Below are 19,671 nucleotides of genomic sequence, written 5' to 3'. Positions count from 1 at the left end.
GCCCGCCTTGTAATTACACCCCAGATCAGTCTGTGGAATCTTTTTGGCTCGGAAACATTTATTATAGCTTGAAGATGTATTTAAACTAACTATAGACACCCTCCTTCCCCCCGCCAAAAAACGAATCAAAACAAGCAGTTTCTTTCAGATTTCCTGAAATAACTCATTTTTTGTGCAGGCTGTCAGGGAAAACAACATCCTGTCAGCTTCTTGGCTGGGTGGCCAAAGAAGCCCATGGCACAGAGAGGTCTAACCAAAGCTAACTGGACAACCTAGACTTGAGAAGTTTAACCTCAGGTGATTAAAAGTTAGAATTGAATACAAAGAGGGAAGCAAGGAATATGAAGAGTAAAAGCCCTCTGCATTCAGGGAATATCCAATAATTATAGTTTATCTGTGAATTAACATCATGGTATTAGGAGAAGTCTCATCCTCAGAAGCACAACTGATGCACACTTACATGTGCACCATGTCAGTGTGCTTCCTTACATGCATAAGGTGCCAGGAAGATGCCAGTTACCAGGGGGGTGACAAATACTCTGTGGAAACCTCTTCTGCTGGAAATCCCAGTGCCTCTTCTCTCCCTGCCAACACCAGCAGTCACTGGCTGCTCTCAAAAATCTCACTGTGGCTTCCTAAGAAGCAACAGAGCTATTAAAAGCATGCACCCCTCCCAGATACATCCAGAATCTGGTACTGAAGTCAGGGTCTACAAACAGGCATTCTGGAGCCATAGGGCCCAAGCCTGCAGGAGTTCAGCATCACACATAACCCTTCTTGCTGACCCTGCCGATAGGAGTTGGAGCATGCCCAAAGCAAAAGGAGGAGAGACTTGTGGTAGGAGCACTGTCCCCAGATCAGCTGCAGTTCTTGCCTCTGCCCCAGACTTCCTCTGTGGTAAAGGGGAAGTCCACAAAGCCGTAATTTTCAAACCTAATTTTAGACTCCTAAATAGAGCAACAAAAACCAGCTCAGTAGTCAGCAGTGTGCCATCCCATCTGATGAGGGGGGACCACAGGTGGCTACTACATTTAAAGACCCATTTGCTTACATCCTGCATCCTGTTCCTGAAGACCAAAGCAGTCTCTGGCATCATCACAAGTCTCCCAGCATCCAAGAGGGTGGTGTCTAGCCTCAGGATGCTGAAGCCTCTTCCAGAGACAGACAGGAATGAAGCTGAAGGACTCACCTCTCCTCTGAGCTTGCTGCCTCCCCTTTTACAACAGAGAAATTACATTTGTGTGTTTATGGAAGACAATGTCAAAACATCATTCCAATTCCCTGGTACCATCTGCAAAACTCAGCTCCAATTTAAACACTTGCTTTATACCTTCCATTCCTACTGAAAAACAATGCTTCTTGCTGGGGTAGCAATGGCTTCAGTTAGATGGTTTATTAACATTCCTGCAGCTGCAGACAAAGTAAGGGGAAGCAGCAACACAGACTACTGGCAAGGAAGAATGCCTATTTTAGACAAAGAAAACAACTCCCTCCCAGACAGACACCACTTCTTCATTAAATCTCCATCCAGGACACTGCAGTATAGGGCGTAATTAAATTCACTGTCACGGAACATAATTAAATCTCACACTGGGGAATAACACAGCATCGTTATTTCGGACATAGCAATGCTCTGTTTCAAATGTATAATTTCCTGTATTCCATACTTAGAAGCAGCAGCAAACTTCTTTCCTTCAGCCTTGGCAGGAGAGGAAAAGGCAGAAAACACCAGCAGTGCGACCCTCATCCAGGGTTTGCCTTTGCAGGAGGATGTGCTGTGGGATTTCACAGTGATGGAGACTCTCTACAACAATAGATCAGGTCAGATCTCTGCACTGACATATCTTAGCATCTCCATTTATTGCCTGCCTATTAGCAACATTGACACACTTGCCTTGATAACCTCCTCCTGCACCAGGAACGTGACTCACGCTGGAAACTCCAGGGAAAATTGTCCAGTTGAGTTTTCTTCTATTTTCCTCATTAGCAGGGCTTGCCTGTCTGGTGGAACAGGCTGGGAGGCTGCCTGTTCATTCCAATTGCACAGGTTAAGCTTCAGGCCAGGGATGCTGGGACAGAAGATGCTTGTCCTCTACACTGCCTGACCCATCTTCCGGTCCCCACTGCAGCCATGACATCAGAAGAGACTGCAAGGAGAAGCTGCAGGCTGAGCCACCACCAAAAGAAAACTACCCATAGCTGCTCTGACCTGCATTTCAGCCCCTGGGCTCTCCACAGCAGTCTGAGCTCAGAAACCCTCCTCTGGCTTGGTCTGCCAGTCCCAGCACTCAAGGATGCTTTTCTGATGTAAAACATCTCAGGCATCAACTATCATGCAACAAGAAGCCGCACCCACTAGATGACGAGTGTCCTTTGTCACTGCCACCATAACCAGTCAGTGCAACAAGTAAATAATGTCATTAGTGGGCCTTTTAATAAAAATGTTAGGACACGTCTAATATCCCCATGGGCTCCTCCTTCAGTGAGAGACTTCAGGAGCAGAGCCTCCAGCCTCACTATTGCCAACGAAAGATGTTGGCCTTGGGTGTCTAGGCTCCAGCAAATTCCCACTATGGAAACTACCATATATATCTATCTGTATCTATAACAGCTTCAGATTAGAGGGTTGCAGAAACAGGGACAGGTGTCAGAAGAACCCCCAGTCTATGTTGCTGTTCCTGCTCTCATCATCCACACCAATGGGATGCCGTTGAAGATCTCCATTATAGCAGTAAGTTAAATACTGGATTCTGAAGCATTGCCAGGATTGCACAGTTTGTTCAACTGCTGGGGTAAAAACATAAGTGGAGGGTTGGATTCTAACTGTGTAAAATTATACAGCTTCAGTGTGCAGGGTTTCAGCTGAACAAACAGAGTTCAGAGGGCAAGCTAAATCATACCCTCATGGAGCCAGGTCACCAGAGACAGGAATTCCTATATTCCACATCTGGGAAGGGGAAAAAAGGAACAGGAAGAAAGAAAAATCACTGGATAGAAACAACTACACATTTTGTGACAAAAGAACTATCAGAGTCTAAATCCAGACTGGATTCACATTTTGCGAATGGTTCCTGCCTTAACAAATATCAATTACAAGCATCTCCACACTCTGCGTTGAGACCACCTCTACATGAATCCCACAACTCAGTACCTTTTTCCTGCAAGTCTTCAAGAAGGAGGTAAGTTTCTACAGCTACAACTGGTATTCCTTTGGATGCAGTTCAAAAGTACCTGAAAGTCCAACAAGAGGGCTGTTGATTGCTTAACTGACATCTATCACTGGACTTGAACACCAGCGATGCCAAGACTGCAGCTTCCCTGGGAGCATAACCACCAGCCTCGAGGTACCACCGCAGCTCACCAGCACCCTGCAAAACTGTCTTGTCACTGAAGGCAGACACAGCCAGAATCCGAGCCTACAAAACCAGACTTGCCAATGATTCAACAAATGTCATCTAATTTCTCCTTCATCTCTAATAGTCAACCTCTACTTCTTGTAAGCCCTGCTGGTAAGTCCAGTCCAAGCCGCCCCTGAACCCAGGTAAGATGAGGTCAGACCTGGAGCTGGTTCAGTTAAATGTGTCCAACTCAGACACTACCATCTCAGTCCCCACTGGCTCCTACTTTCCCCCTCTTTTGGGTTTGGGTAAGCCCTGACACTCCTGAGTGATGCACAGCTGAACACCAGGGACCATACACTGCCGGTCAGTGGGAAGACAAAACACTTCAGTGGAGATAACAAAACACAGCACTCCAATTTACTGATGAACAACCTCACTGCTGCAAAGCACATCCAGGGAGGCTGAGGCAAGAAGCAGCTCAGCACCCAGCATCTTTCCACCACACTGACCAATTGCTTCTTAGTTATGCACATCCTCGTACCCCTGGTATTATGTCCCTGCTTTTTTGCTGAGACTGTTTACATTTACATAATAAACACACAAAACATAAAACCTTCCAGTTCCTCCGTGTACCCACAGCATGTCACAACCCATTAATGAATTCTAGATGGGAGAAATTAAAACTGACATCTCTGGAAAAAAATGTTACCCTAATTTACCATCAAAGAGCAATCTACAACAAAACCAAGCAACTGAACCACAACTGCAGATGCCTTTAACCCTTCTGGAGCTGGATTATTTGCCCAGTGGTCCTCTATAGCACCATCTCCCCAGGAGTGCCACAAGCGCTTCATTCATCATAGAAGCACAGAATGGCTTGGGTTGGAAGGGGCCTTAAAGCTCATCCAGTTCCAATCCCCTGCCATGGGCAGGGACACCTTCCACTAGACCAGGTGGCTCCAAGCCCCATTCAACCTGGCCTCAAACACTGGCAGTGATGGATCAGCCACATAATCATACTCAAAAGCAGGACAAATAAAAAGCACAGTCTTAATTTACATCTCAAAAATGAGTTCAAAGTGCAAACTCGAAGTAGATTTTGAGACAGAACTGACCTAACCAATATATCCATAACCCGTCCCATTTCTGGAGGCCAGAAGAACAGGAAAAGGGGTGCTATTCCACATTAGATCAGCAAATCTAAACCTGATCTTGCGGTTTAACTTCTAGGTTACATCTATAAACTGGAGGAAACTGGTCATAAAAATATTACATTAAGTTTACTCCCTGGCCAGGCTAAAATTTCAAGATAAGCAGTGATTTGAGAGCCCTTCTCCTGTTTGGAGAGGCAGGCAGCCCAGCGGGCTCACCCTGCTCACTAACCACAGTTCTGCAGCTACCCCTGTTGAAAACAAGCAATAAAAATTAAGGAAAAACATAAAAGCCATAGAGCCAGGTGAAAGTTCCACCTAGCCCAACACAGCATCCCTAGGGATGGCCATCAGCAAATGCACAGAACCGCAAGAAGAGGTCCAGTGATGCCATGGAGTACATTCACCATGTGATGAGCTGCAGGGCCATGATTCCCAATCCCAAAGCTCTGCCAGCAGCTGCTGCTGGGGAACACCCCTCCACATCTGTCTGACTGCCTGAGGACTCAGGTTACAAACACGTACCACTGCCCTCCCATTGTAAGTATAATAAAATATATACAGTATTAATGATGTTAAAAAGCCTTCCCTTTTTGCCTTCTCTTTCTGCCCGGTGCCTGCTGACCTCCCTTGGCTTATGGAAGAAGGCACAACAAAGTCCTCGTTCCTACTCACTTCCTACAAACTGCTGTGAGTCTTCATGCTGTTACCACATTACACACTCTGCCCTCATTTTCAGCTGAAGAGTTCTGGTTCACCTGACTGTGATTCCTGAAAGTCTGATGCTCATTTTTAATTTGCTTATCATTAATAATTCTGTATCATCAGCAGAATTTGTCATCTTCCTATTCATCTTTTTCTCCAAATAATTTATTAGGAACTCCACTGAAATTCTCTTTCCTTTCGTTCTCTGTCTTTTAACCAGTCATTAATCCAGGAAACCACTACTCTGTATTCTTCAACAGCTTATTTTCTTCAAGAACTTCAGCAAGAGACCTTTTCTGAAGCTTGTAAGACACTGAAGGGACCGTGCCAACAGATCACTGGTTCCTAGAAATACCTCCATTAGATTTCTGGGGTGTGACTCTTCAGAAAGCCCTGCTGACTCCTCTCTATCTGCCTACAACCCTGTCATTCTGCTCTTTACTAAAGCTTCACCCAACAAGTCTGTTCTTAAATTCATATTGCTGATCTGGTCTCTGGCACTGACACCAGTTTAAGAATCAGGTCACACCTCACTACTAGCCACTTGACAATTTTATATCTCAGTTTATTTAATAGACTTGGATAAGTATTACCTGGAAAGACTTATAAGCAACAGTTCCTTTTACAGATTTGCTCTGCAATATCTACTGACAATTCGGTTGGATAAGGTTCCTCAGGCTGGTAACACCAGCACTTCCCCAGCAAATCTCTAGTCTAAGCTTTTCCATAACAAGTACCAAACGAAAAGAAGCCAGCTGGCCTTTGGCTGTTACTGCATAGTGTTTTTTTCACCTCACCATCTATTCCCCTTCTTCACATCCTGCAGCAGGCTTCTTTCTTGCGATTTTGGAGAGGTTTTTTGTTAGTTCTGGGTCTTTAGTAAATTGTCTCTTAGAATTTTACTTGGCCTGCCTTAAAATGGTTTTACATTTTCACTGCTGAACTCCTCTCCAGTTTTCTCATTAAGATGTTGCATGTACTTTGTAGAAAGCCCTATTACCTTTCTCTGCTTTTTAATGTTGGTATTTTTGTACCTCGTTAGATTTTTGGGAGGGCACAGGTGTGTAGAATTCCACAATAAGCTTCTATTTTTGACCTCACTGAGCAGAACTCAAGGTCAGGATGGACAGAGCCTTGGGTGACATGGTTTAGTGTAAGGTGTCCCTGCCCATGGCAGGGGGGTTGGAACTGGATGATCTTAAGGTCCTTTCCAACCCTAACTATTCTATGATTCTATTCTAACTCTCCATCATTGCTTTGGTTACCTTTTTGAAGAGCCTGATGACATCCTCACTGATCTGTGACAGCCGAACGATGACATTGTTCATGAAGATGTCATTGAGGGTGGCGTGATCTCTGCTCTCTCGCCGGGTCTGTGTCAGAACCAGGTACCAGCAGTTTACAGGGGAAAGAAGGTGCTGATCTTTCCTAGGGAATTGAGGAAAAAAAAACAAATCAAAAAGGTCAAGTGAACGAGTCAAAAAGGCACAATCTTCAAATGAATGCTGACAGCATACTAACATTGCCTTCCTTCACTGCACACATCCCCTAGAACCCATTGTGTCCCCAACAAAAAGTGTGTGAGCTCCTCTGGGCTGCCTCCCACTCCCAGAAACCGTACACTATGGGCTCTCTACCAGCCCAGAGCCATGTCCTTGTGGCAGACACCGCAGGGTCATTGGAACAGGGCTGGGTGCTGGCCCAAAGCTGTTGCCCAGCCAGGAATGTGGCCGGGCAGACAGCCCATGCTCAGACACACGGCTGCCTGCCCACCAGCTGACACAGTGGCACCTCCTCTTCAGTGCAAGGAAGGTGTTTAAATATCTCTGTGCCAACACAAAAGCTCCCAGGCTAAATATTACATATGAGGGTTTCAGTGAGGCCAAGGAATTCCCATTCTTTGCCTCAGGATGTTCTCTCCCACACCTTCATCCTTATTTACAAGCCTCCTACAGCTGGTGGTGGTAGGACAGAGGCTTTCTGTGCAGGGGAGATGGATGCTCTAATGCTGACCCATGCACAGCCCTTTGCTTCACTCAACACACATATAAAACAAAATCACAGACCAGTTTGTGTTGGAAGGAACCTTAAAGTTCATCTAGTTCTAACCCTGCTGCCACGGGCAGGGACACCTTCCACTAGACGGGGCTGCTCAAAGCCCCATCCAACCTAGCCTTGAACACTGCTAGGGATGGGGTATATATGGATCTTCATATATAATCTGCCCTACAGCTTGTTTTTTCTGCCCTAACTCAACTTTTGGAAGCACCCAGTGCGCTCTCTGGTCTACTGCTCCATACCTATGCTTTAAAAAGGTCAGTCAGCAATAGTATGGTAATACAGTGCAGATACTCCAGGTGACAGCTCTGAGGGACCTGAACATATGTCAGCCGGAGACAACAGGAGAGCTGGTCCCCTGCCCCAGCTGGGCAGGGATCCCATCTGTGGCCCTGCTCCAGTTTCCAAGAGCCTCTCCCAGAGTTCCTTTCAGTGTTTCTCACAGGGAAGTCTGGTGGCGCTTGAGCACACATGCCTAATCTGACCGCAACTAAACCCTTTCCAAACGGTGCTGGAAGATGGTACAGGAGAGGAAACACCCCTGGCAACCCCTTCATCGAACAGAATAGAATAGAGTAGAACAGAATCAACTAGGTTGGAAAAGACCTTTAAGTTCTTTAATGCTTTCCAAGGGATTGCTTCTTTTTTCCACTTTGCACTATTAATACAGCTGTCACTTCCTTTTCAGGAGAGGCTCGCTTGCCACACAATCTGTTGTACTGCATTTAGTCCACCAAACAGTGCTGGGGAAAATGTTTTGCATCCAACATTATCATGAAGTGTCTGTGCACAACATGAATACATTCATGGTTGCTGAATATTTACGAAGCTCTTAATCCAACTCATGCTGCAGACAACGGAGACTGCTGTGAGCGGCAGCACGCATCAGGGCGGGCAACCTGAAGAGCCCCCAGGAACCAGGCAACATCCTCAGAGCAAGATCATCCGCACCCAGCTCCACTGGGTGAGACCCTGCACAGGGGCATCCCAAGACCCTGACTTGTCTGGAAGCCAGCGGGGCTCAGAAAACCTCTCTTGAATGAAATTTCAGCAAACGTTTCACACTTGATTAGAGTTGAACTCATTCTGACACGTTCCATCTCAACACTGAGAGAAACCTGCACTGCTCCCCGTGTGCTGTGTTTAGTACTGAAGGCAAACTAATCAAAACCGAATCAAAATCTCCATAAATGATACAACTGAAACAGAACATTTCACATCATCCAGCTGAGACACTGAGATACATCCCCTAAATGAGGGAGCCAGGCGATACTTTCCAAATGTTTCACCTACACCATTTTCTCTGGTTAAACCAACACTTTCCTACAAGATGTGCTGGTTCCAGAGATTTGGTCCCTTCTGGCAGAGACCTCCCGTGCCACCATCCCTATGTGCCAACAGCCATGTCCAATGGATGTATTCCAGTCCCAGAGGCTTCTCCCTCCCCAGCACCTATTGACATGTGCAAGCTGCCTGGGAGCACCCACTGCTTCTCCCACTGGGGACACAGGTCTGTTGCACACCGGGGCTCAGCAGCCTGTGTGCACCAACAGCGCTGGCAACGTGGCCATGATGGAGATGGGCCTCAGACCCCCTGTGCTCAAACAAGAGTGTCCTTCCCAAGAAGTCTTGCAACCAGAAAGCCAGCCCATGCTCTCTACAGCTACAATGTGCAGCCAAAGCCTTCACACACATACTCCTCCTCAACCAAGATGTTCTCACCCATGGTACTGGGGCTGGTGCAGCCCACTTCACAGCCAAAGAGTGGAGGGGAAATCCAGCAAATCTCTGTGTGCTCATATAGACAAAACAACCCCATATAAAGCATGAATGAGTCTGCCAACTTTCTGGAACCCTCATGAACAGCCCAGCAGGAGCACTGCAGCAATTACTGCTATTAAGGGCTGGGCCACAGCCTGCTGCACATGGCTACACAGGGACAAAGGAAGAGTTGAAGGTACTGTATTTCTTAAGAGCTCCAAAAGCCTCATCAGAATAATGACATTCATGAGCAAGCTGGGGAAGCAGAGCAGATGAACCTGACAAAGGGCAGGTAGAAAGCAGTCCAGAAGGAAAACATATTAAGGGAGTGAACACAGAGCAAGACTGTGAGGACTCAGCAGAAGTGAGCACTGAAATCAAGCTGACTCTATTAGCACTATCAATACCATCACAAACCCCAAGCACTTGTGCCCAGGTAAAGGTCACCTGTAGATACAGCACAATCGCATCCTCCCAGTATTGTAGGTACAATAAGCAATGGCAGGGCTGCAATAGAGCTCTCAGCTGATGGGAGAGGCACACACATACAGCCTGAGCCTCCATGGGCTCTGCCTCTGAACAACCCATACTGGGCAATTCCTCCCCCAGGACAGTTATCCTTGATGCCATGGTACAGCAGCATCAGCCTGGCACCAGACGACTGACAGGCAACAGTCAGATGCAAAAAGAATAGACAACATTGGAATGGCAATTCCTTTTCAGCAGACTCTCCATAAGACAACAGTAAAGCTTTGCTCACTAGAGAGACCAAGTAAACAGATTAAATGGGATTTAGTAATATGGAATAAATAGGATTTAGTAACGTAACAGCAGAAATCACTGCTCTTGCAGCGGAACCAGGAAAAAACAAACCCACAAGGGGTTAGAGAATGAAAAAGCCTGTGAAGAGCCAGGGGCTAGCAAGGCTAAGTGCATCAGACCGGCAAACCCCTCCATCTTCTGAGAAAGAAGCTAAATAGTGGCTGTAGTCTTTGGCATTGAATTGAATGACACTAATTTCACCTTGAGCAAAGGGCATAATCCCAGTTGAGAGACTATTTTATGCACACTGCTGTCAGAAGACGACTGAGACAAAGAGGTAAAGGTGGGGAGCTTGAGCTGACATGCAGGGACCAGCTCCTGTGCCAGTGACAGGACAGCAGCATTCACAGGAACCTTGAGGTCAAGCCACCAGCCATCCCACCTAGCAGCACAAGCGATGTATGTACCCTCACCACACAACACAGCCACATCCAGACTTCAGTTCTGCCTCCAGTTTGGGGTTGGTTTTTTGGATCTTTTTTGTTCCTGCCATTCTCGAATGTGTGGTTAAACTGAAAAGATGCCGCTTTTGAACACTTGCACATATTCACACATTCTCATCATCAGTTCGAGTTTCACACAATTCCAGCATCCAGTTCATGCTTCCTATTTCAAAGCTTTGTTTCAAAACATTTCCACTGTGGATGTGCCTCGCTTCAACACTGTACGGGTGTGTGCACAGAAAACATACGTACTTCATTTTTACACACTGAAATAAATCAGATTTCCAGAAACTGCTTCCAAGTCTGAGCCTGTGAACAGGTCTGTGCAATGTGAAGCACTCTAAGGATAGGCTACGTAGAGCAACCAGGGTTTATAAAATGGGCCTACCATTACTTGCACCATCAAATCAGTGGCTGAATTCAATACCCTTTAAAAAAAATATCAAGGGGCTGGACTCCTTCCTAGTCCTTCATTTCTGTTTTTATTGCATTGTATTTATTGTATTATACTCAAAGAAGTGCACAGTAGGTCTAATTCAGGCAGCACAGGTCAGCAATGCTGTGCTGAAAGTCTTGGGAAAAGGCATTTCTAGTTCCTTTTGTGAACCCTGCACAGTGAAAAGACAGACAAGGTCACCAATGGTATTCATCTTACTGCTCCTTCAGACTGTGCAGCTACAAGCAAGCATCCATCTAGCGCTCAAGGCAGTCCCGGTACCACTGTGCCCCCGGCACCGCCTGCTTACTTGAACTGGTGCTCTCTGGAGCTGCGTATCTTGGAGGAGAACCGCTCAGCCAGCTTCTCCAGGCTCCTGGAGTACTCCAGCTCGATCTCGGCCTTCCTGCGGAAGAACTCCTGCAGGTCCTGCAGCAGTTGCAGGCGCGACTCCGACTGCTGCTCCAGGCATTTGAACTGCTCCACCAGCTGAGTTCGGATTTCTGCATGGACACAAGAGAGGAGGAGAACAAAATGCAACATCAGCAACAGGCACTGGCCAGGAGGGTTTCCTTCCTGTCCCAGAGCGATCGCACAAGCTCTGCAAGCCTCAGGTTTAATTCAAGGCTTGATAAAGCCAACAGATTTCTTTCCAAGCGAGAGCTGAAGAATTCCATTCACCAGTCTCGTATTCAAACCTTGCTCTTTGTCAAAATAAACCGCTGTGTAAGTACACAGAGACCAGCCTTCAGAGCTTTTCAATTGCCTCTTTGAAACTAGAAAATGATACTTCAATTTATCTAGTACTACCTGAAGTCCTGTATTCTTTACAGATAAATACATCTTTTCTTGATAAATGAGCATTGAATACCTACCAAACGGCTGACAACGACCTGAAGGAAGCTGGCACTGTAAATGCCAACAAAGGACAAGAGCAGAAACACGACAGGAAAGAGCACTATTTTGGTGGCACGAAGGCCTACTATTTCAACTAGCATCATCCCCAGCTCAGACAGCACCCAGGCCCCAGGTCACAGCTTTGCCTCTATCACCTTATGAGCTTACAACAAACTAACAGTTAACTTCAAACCCAGTGCATCACTAAATAAGATGAAGCACGGACACAGAGGAGTAACGCAACCTGTGGTTACTGGAGAAGTTGCACATCAGGGCTCACTCCATTGGGCAGCCCCAAGTTCTCTTTCCCAGTACATCTCAGGCTCCATGACCAGCCAAGGAGAGCAAGGACATAACAAGAGGAAGGAGGATGCCAGGCGTTTGTGTGTGCTTGTTCAGCTCAAAGGCTTCCCCATACAGCTCAGGGTTTGACAGTACAGAATAGCAGGCTCCAGGCTCCTAGAATGCTCGGCACTGCCAAACCATGGGCATGTCCTGCAAGAGGAGCAGAGCCCTCACCTGCCTCCCACATTGTACGGGGTGCTTGGCCACCCACAAGGATTACCAGGAGCAGACTGCAGACATGAACTGTCGTGGTCTGTGTGACAGCAGGACTCAGTCTGTACCAAGAAGAAAGTCCTGGAGTTGCTAGAACTCTTTGGCATGCTAGAACTCTTTGGCAAGAGGGCTACACCTCACCCTTGGTTCCTTCTGCAAACTCGGCACAGTGAGATGACAAACAGTAACTTACCCACAAGGGCCACAGCAAACTAGAAGTATCTGTACTGCCTCAGCACATGTTCCTGAAATCACTGCACTATAACTGAAGCTCAATGACCTAACCAAGACAATACAGTGGTGTCATTCCAGTGACTGAAATAATCTTCAGTATACATATGTATTATGCATGCAAGGCAGACTAGCCCTACCAGTTCCCTGCCAGCATCAAGCTGTCCCACAACTTTGCAAGCTCCTATCCAGAGAGTCATTTCTCCATATTAGATGCTGAATTAATAAATTATTAAGTAATGATGATGCAAAGCACTGACTGAAATAACCAAAGATTTATGGGCAATTTCAAGCTCTTTAAATTTGTGAGATCCCCTGTGGAGGAGGTTTAAATTGCCATTATAGGAACGTGGAGTCTGGTATTTTCCAACATTTCTTCATATAACAACTTGCACGCAAGACTGAACCACTCGCAGCCTGAAAAGTGAACTCCAAAGGGCTGCAGGAACAAGGGCACCTGCAGCAAGCTCATTACTGGGTAATTTAACAACAGCAGTAATGGGACCGGGGGCTGCAGGCTGCGTGAAGGTCACCTAAAAACCTTGGAAGTAAGGAATGCTGAAATCTTCTAAGTTAATCAGTGACTTTATGTGGGATCCTCCATGGGTGCTGCTTTTACAGCACTTCCTTTATGTTCTTGATACTTTATGAGAGGATAGCACAATAGTTCATAAAGATGCATCTGAGGCTCATAGACAGTCTTGGCAAGAGACTCTACACACTGCACTGAGCCACAAGCCAAGTCATTTTCCATTCCTTAATATGCCTGAAGAACTGTGTGACCATCCCTGCAGTGATGACTAGTGTCAGAGTGTCTTGGTCTTTACTCTTGCATCAAAATAAGTGGTATCTTATCCCTGTGATATCCGGCACCATGCCAAAACAGAGCTGCACACCTCACACCCACAGACAACGCTGTTTCTCCATCCCCTGTTGTTCACATTTGTGCTCATATGCAGAAAACAGATCCACTCCCCTGGTAATGGCACTTTCTCTGAAGAGAGAGGAAGGATGCTTTAACACCACACAGCACCATTTAGCCTGGGTTTGCTACAGAGATGCTACAGGAATGCCAGGAGCTGAGTGAACCTCCAGAAAGCAGTCCTCAATCACCACACCTGAAAGCTGGTCCAGTCCAGCTATGGCTTTACAGAGAGATCACGTGTATGCAGCACTGCAGCTTCAATTCCATGAGGGAAGACTGCTCTCGAGGGACTGTGTGTGTACAGGAGCAGTGATGCCTTATGGGATCAACAGGAGATGGACACCTACACAGCCACGGCTTGTGGCAGCTCCCTCGCTTTCCACCCGAGCAGAGCCTCAGTGCGGGAGGAGCTGGTGCTGAGCTCTGCTTCCCAGGATACAGCATGCATACCACACTGTATGGTATGGTGCTCCACATGCACCCCTTTGGAAGGCACATTCCCCTTACACAGCTGCTGCAGTTAGCAATAGTGCTCACCAGGGCTGAGGGTAGAAAAGAGAAACCGCCTTTGAATTGAGCCTTAGAAACCCACTGCTGCGTTCCTACAGGATACAAAGGTACCGGTTTCATAACAAAACCTTTTTAAAACGTTCACATTCCCCTGCCAACAAGAGTTCCCTTCCCACACAAGGTCAGTGGAAACTTCATTACATCCCATATGGATTTTACATTCCTACTCCTGCTGGTGCCAACACAGGACTTGCTTTATAGAACTCTGCTTTCCTGAGCAAGTTCGACATAGATTTTTATTTAAAGCCACAGAGATTTCATCTTTAGCCCACTCTTTTCATAGTGGATTACAACCTGAAGTGGTCTCCAGAACAGCTCTTAACAATCCTGACAATGCACAGAAATACAAGGAATTATCTGTAATGCTTATCCAATCTTTTCCCTTTCCTATCTACTCCCTCTTTTTTTCTGAATCTGAGCAACTGCTGCTTATCTGATCTTTGTATCTGCATGACGATTTCTCCTTGACTCTTACAGGGTCATTCAAGGCAATTCAGACAGCAGCAACACATACAGAGACTCACTGAGGCTCTTGTAGCTTTTACCACCCCCTGATCCAAATAACTGGAATGTGCAGTTTGTGCCCATCAGACCCACAGGCTCCATCAGTGAGGCTCATCACACCAGCGAGCAAGCAGGACCCAGCTCCCTCTCCTTCATCATCCCACCTGCGCTGGCTCACCCCAGAGTCCTGGCACCAAGGACTCAACAGTGGCACATCAGTCCCACCAGCAGGCAGGGATGCTTTTGGGCATCCCAGCATCAGCAAAGCACATTTTGACTTTGTCAACAGAGCTCCTTTGTTTTCTGCACTCCTGCAATGTGTTGCTTTCACACTTTCAAGTTTCCTTGCAGAAGTTCTGCCAGGCCAGCACCATCTAAGCATGCAAAGGGCAGTCTCTCCAGACATGGAGAACCTGCTAGCCATGACCCTAAAGGCACTAAGCTTCAAGCAGTCTGACAAACAAATGGAGACAGCCACCGACCCCAGGAGCTCTTGCTGCATGTTAAATGGAAAGGTTTGCAGTAGAGAACAAAACTGAGGGCTGCTGGCACCAGTAATGCAAAGACAGAAGCAGCTAACACAGAAAACAACATTCTTCAGTGCTCCGGAGGTCTCTGAGTCAGCCACTCACAAACACGGCCCCCGACAGTGCCTGCATTGTCGCTCCCCTGCTTCCACCATTACTTTGCTGCTGCATTTAAGAGGCGCCCTCCATTCAATTAAAATGAACTTGCTCCTAAGTGGCCTTTTCAGATAATCATGAAAGAGGAAAAGCAGGCAGGCAGAAAAGCCTTTTTCCACCCTTCATGCCTGCTGCCTAGGGAACGGACAGGAGCATTCAGAGGACATGCATTTTATCCCTCCTCCAGAGAGGAGCTGGAGACCAGCCCCACAGACAGAGTAGCCATCACTTGCTGTTTGATCCCAGCACCCTCCATCCTTCCCCTCTAACCTGGTGTGCCACTCATGCAGCGGGGACAGAGAAAGTGGATCCCCAGCAAACCCAAACCCCTCAGGCCTCTTACTAACATCCAAGGTAACAGACACCTTGACAGGTGCCAGCCAACAATCCCAACCAAAACCCACACTGGCTTTATCAGTGCTGTTTGCAAGCAGTTTTCTGGCAAGCAGCGTCAACGTGAGCTGCATCAGCCCTGTCCATTATGGGGGGATTAACGGGCTTTAATTATAACCTTCAACTGAGTGCCAATTATATTTTCCATGTTAGAAAAGTAACTTTTCAGTGTCTGACCCCAAAACCTTAAAACTCTGGAAGTCAGAGCTAGAAAGCAGAGGACGCTCACGGGAAGAGATGCTTCTGGAACTGGAGGGAGGGGAATCACCTTCAGGCAGTCGACTGATGTACATCATGGAAACTGGCTTTACAAATGTGTGGATGAGACAAGCCCAAAGCACAGGTGGTTGCATACAGGAAAGTTCATGCTTCCTTGGGCCACAGTAACATCTACAAGGAAAGAGCTAAAGTGTTCAAACTCTGATGGGTGCCCACCGTTACTCAAGGATTAACCCCTTCGTTCCTGCTCTTTGGCTGCAGGAATCTATGGTCAGCCTCACCTTCCCACTTGCACGCTTCCACATAACGGTTCCTATGAAATTGCAGCAATAGAACTGCTCCTACTCACAGCTGAAGAAACATGTACAGAACTGGAATTCACATAATGGTGGTGGGTCCTTATTTACAATGAATAAAAATAAACTGGCAAACTAAAAGGGAATGGGATACCTCAGAAAGCATCACTAACAAGTTATTCTGTGAAAGCTAAAGGCTTCTCAAAGAAATGACCCAAACTGGCTCAGCCCCTTTCTTGGTTCAACTAGTACATATGGGGGTTTTTAATATCCCATGTTCACAGCTGTCTTTGCTAGATTCAACTTAAGCTTCTTTCCATGAAGAGAAAACCTCACCAGGAAAACTCTCCAACTCTGCCTTCTGCACAGCACCATTAGGATGTGAACAGAAATGCTGCAGATCCTCATGAGGAAAACAGGCACCTCGTAATCTGCGTTTCCCAACCTGGAATTTACAGGAACCAACAAACAGAAAACTACCAAACTGCTTTAGGAAGAACTGAAAGAATTCACCAGAAAGCAGAACATTAAATGTAATTGCATAGCTGGTCACGTTTCCAACAGTAGTTTGCCCAAAGTGCTCCCATGTTTTACATCACAATATAGGAAATCACAAACAGCACCAAGGGAGAAGAAAGTGAGACGTTCTGCAAACAAGGATGCTAAAAAACCCTGAGTCCCCCTGAACTCTGCTGGCCAGCTGGCTTCCAAGATATGCTGCTTTCTTCCTCCCAGTTTGTTTGGTTCTCATTATAAGAAAGGAGTTTCCAGTGTGAGCAGTCCTGCTGTTTGAAATGCAGAATCAGAGGTTGCAAATGCAAGAAATATGATTTCCTCAGCTCTTCTGGAACACAACAGCAGGGATGCTGGAAAAAAACAAAATTCCTTGGCAAACCAAGGACAGCAGCAATGCTCAAGACTGGCTGTGGGACTGCTAACCCAGCCGGGAGAGGGAACATCTGTAATCAGAAAATCTGGGGATTTGGCTTTGGTAAATATTTTCAAGTCAATTGGCCTGTATCACAGCCAATGGCTGCTTATTAAACCACGCAGGATGTCAGCAGCAATCAGACAGCCCAAGGAGACTTGTTCCAGCCCTGGGGTCTGGCAGGGTGGGATGACAGCCACTACTGCCTCCAGGACCATGTTTAACATGGCCCAGCACAGAGCCCCAACATCAGTACAGACTGCCAAGATCCCAAATGAGGCACAAGTCCCTCATCGGTCAAAGTGCCCCAAGAATGCTCACATCCCTCTGAAAGCCAGGGAAAGGAGTGTGACAGGGAATGCAGAAGGAAAGCAAGTGTGACCATAATGGCACAGGCTGAGTGGGGATAAACCCACCACAACCAGCCCCATTGTCAGCAGCCAAGTGGTACATGAGTGTTAGAGACAGCACAGAGACGAGAAAAACATCTCACATCCAGCCTTGGACAGGATTGTAAATGAACGGCAACATTAACAAAATGCACAACACAAAACCCCACCCAGAAACTTGACAGAGCTATTCAAAAGCCAGCTCAGGCCAACACCATGAACAGTGATGCTTATGGCCAGCAGCTGGCTGGGATGGCTGGGCAGCCAGTTCCTGATGGCTCTGCTAGCCTATGGTGGGCAAGGGGCTTAGGGATGGTATGTTTTGACATTGTGGTCACTACAACCCAACTACAACACTGGGCCTGGATGAAATTCTGTGTGTGTAGTTTGGAGCAGAACAATGTGCTTCTGCAGCAGAAAGCTACACAGAGGAAGCAATCCTTTCCATATGGGTTTTGTAACGTCAGGTGCTGTTCCTCCTCCAATACAAGATGACTTACAGTCATCCGGGTAGCATTTTCTATCAAGCATCAGCCTCTGCGGCGTCAGTACATGAAGGCAATGTTAGATGTCAACAGAGTAGGATGTTGAACAAAGCATCAGAAAGATCTCCATGGAAAGGGGTTTCTTGGTTGCTTTCTTAATGTAAGACTCTTCTCCAGCCCCAGACGTCCACAGCTCTCTGCACCAGTGGAAGACAGCAGTCCTGTGCCCAGCCTCATGTGCCAACCGGCTGCACTGAGCTCTGTTCCTCAGGGCTCAGGGGTGTTGCAGCAGAACAATGAGCACCCCAGGCTTACAGCATGCAGTGCGTCACCAACAGCGGCTCACACAGGGTCCTGGGATGAGCTGATTCCCAGGGGCACTTACATTGAACCTCAGCAAACATGGACCTTCAGAAATGCTGGAGTTCATCTGATCACCACCACGGCATGAGCAGCTCTTGTACCTTGAGGGAGCTCTGCATTTGGGTTGGAAACTGATACTCATCAGTGTGCTGGTGAAAGAGTAAAGAGAAGGCAACTCCCCAAACCTCTTCAACACTTCAGAAGTGTTGTTGGGGTTGATGTTAACATCTCGGCCAGCAGATCAGGGTAAGTCTCATTTTTAACTTTCCTAGGCTGTTCACTTCATCCATTCTCCAGGGAGGACACTGCTGGCAGCCATGCACAGAGCCCGAGAACAATTACACACATCCAAATAGCATACCTCTGACAACACCGATGATGCAGTGCTTTACAAAGAACAAAATTATTTGGGACAAACTGTGGCCAATTTGAGTGCTCACATTAGAATTAACATGCTTATGTGAAGAGGTCAAGATGAAGACAACACACTCAGCTCCAGTTCATTATTAACATGCCACTGCTTCTGCTTCAGCTGGTCCCACCCTCAGCTTTGCTGAAGGATATTTTCCATATGGTCTCATTTCTTACATATAACAAGCTCTAGATGAATGTCACAAGATCAATGCAACCTCTACGAGTGCTATTCAGTATCATTATTCACTTACTCCTTGTGTTTTCACACAGTTCACACTCTCCTGGGCAGCAGAATCTCTGAATTTCAACAAATACCATGTTGAAATCAGCCCCAGCTGAGGCTGTGGCAAAACTCCCACCAGTTTCAATGGAGCTAGGATTTCATCCTTTGGCAGCAAATGGAACAAGTGAGACAATCTTGTTCTCCGGCAATTATTTTGCAAGCCTCCCCTTCTTCCAGTAACCCCTGGCTCCAATACTTCTTACTTCAGTGCTGATAGGGGCCATGCTCCTTAACTGGCATCAACCACAGTGGAAACCAACACCAGCAGAAGTACATTGGCAGATCCATGGTGTACCACTACTCTAGAAACTACTTTCTTCATAAACCTTAAAAATCAAAATGAGTTTGAGTGAAATAACCACAAGCAGAAGGATAAATGTTTCACAGCTACATTTACTTTTGCTTGTCCCATCTTAGGTCAAAGTGCCATATGAGATGAACACTCATATGGCACTTTTTGCTGCTGCACCTTCAACACAACGCTCACAGCCCAACACCATGGCCTTTTAACAACTCACGCAGTTACTTCAGTAGCAGAAACTAAAGTTGGGTCTCAGCAGAGCCCATTGTCAGAAGAGGCAAGACTGTGCGTGGGAGCCAGGACCAGCCCCTGGACTTACAAAGTTCACATACGGGCAACACATGAGAAAATTAGGATGGCCTTATTAAATATACCAAGTTCTACATGGGCAAAAAGCAATGAGAAACAGGCAGTGGAAAAATACAGTTAGTTAAGAGGTGCACAGCCTGAACTGAAACACAAAAGAACACAGGAGCCAAGTGTGCTCCAGCACACATGAAAGCCTGAAGCCATGG

General features: G+C 46.7%; 1 protein-coding gene across 5 annotated transcripts in view; it reads right to left on the bottom strand.

Moving 5' to 3' along the window:
• SRGAP3 (SLIT-ROBO Rho GTPase activating protein 3) overlaps positions 1 to 19,671 on the bottom strand; it is a 116,305-nt gene that overhangs the window by 49,478 nt on the left and 47,156 nt on the right. For 3 of the 5 annotated variants that reach the window (XM_061362499.1, XM_061362501.1, XM_061362503.1), the window contains exons 1-3: positions 15,708 to 15,786; positions 11,028 to 11,220; positions 6,463 to 6,625 (exon numbers count right to left, since the gene is read on the bottom strand). In XM_061362499.1, the coding sequence (XP_061218483.1) occupies positions 6,463 to 6,625; positions 11,028 to 11,220; positions 15,708 to 15,774 (423 nt within the window). In that variant the 5' untranslated portion in view covers positions 15,775 to 15,786. Of the gene's footprint in view, positions 1 to 6,462; positions 6,626 to 11,027; positions 11,221 to 15,707; positions 15,787 to 19,671 lie in introns of those variants that run through there. The other 2 variants (XM_061362500.1, XM_061362502.1) reach the window with 1 other exon arrangement.

This window comes from Neopsephotus bourkii, unplaced genomic scaffold, assembly GCF_033783945.1.
Source record: "Neopsephotus bourkii isolate Nb327-2 ecotype Australia unplaced genomic scaffold, CSIRO-AGI_Nbou_v1 NB_1120, whole genome shotgun sequence".
In the NCBI taxonomy this organism is placed as follows: domain Eukaryota; kingdom Metazoa; phylum Chordata; class Aves; order Psittaciformes; family Psittacidae; genus Neopsephotus; species Neopsephotus bourkii.
This window is presented reverse-complemented; position numbering and strand designations above follow the sequence as displayed.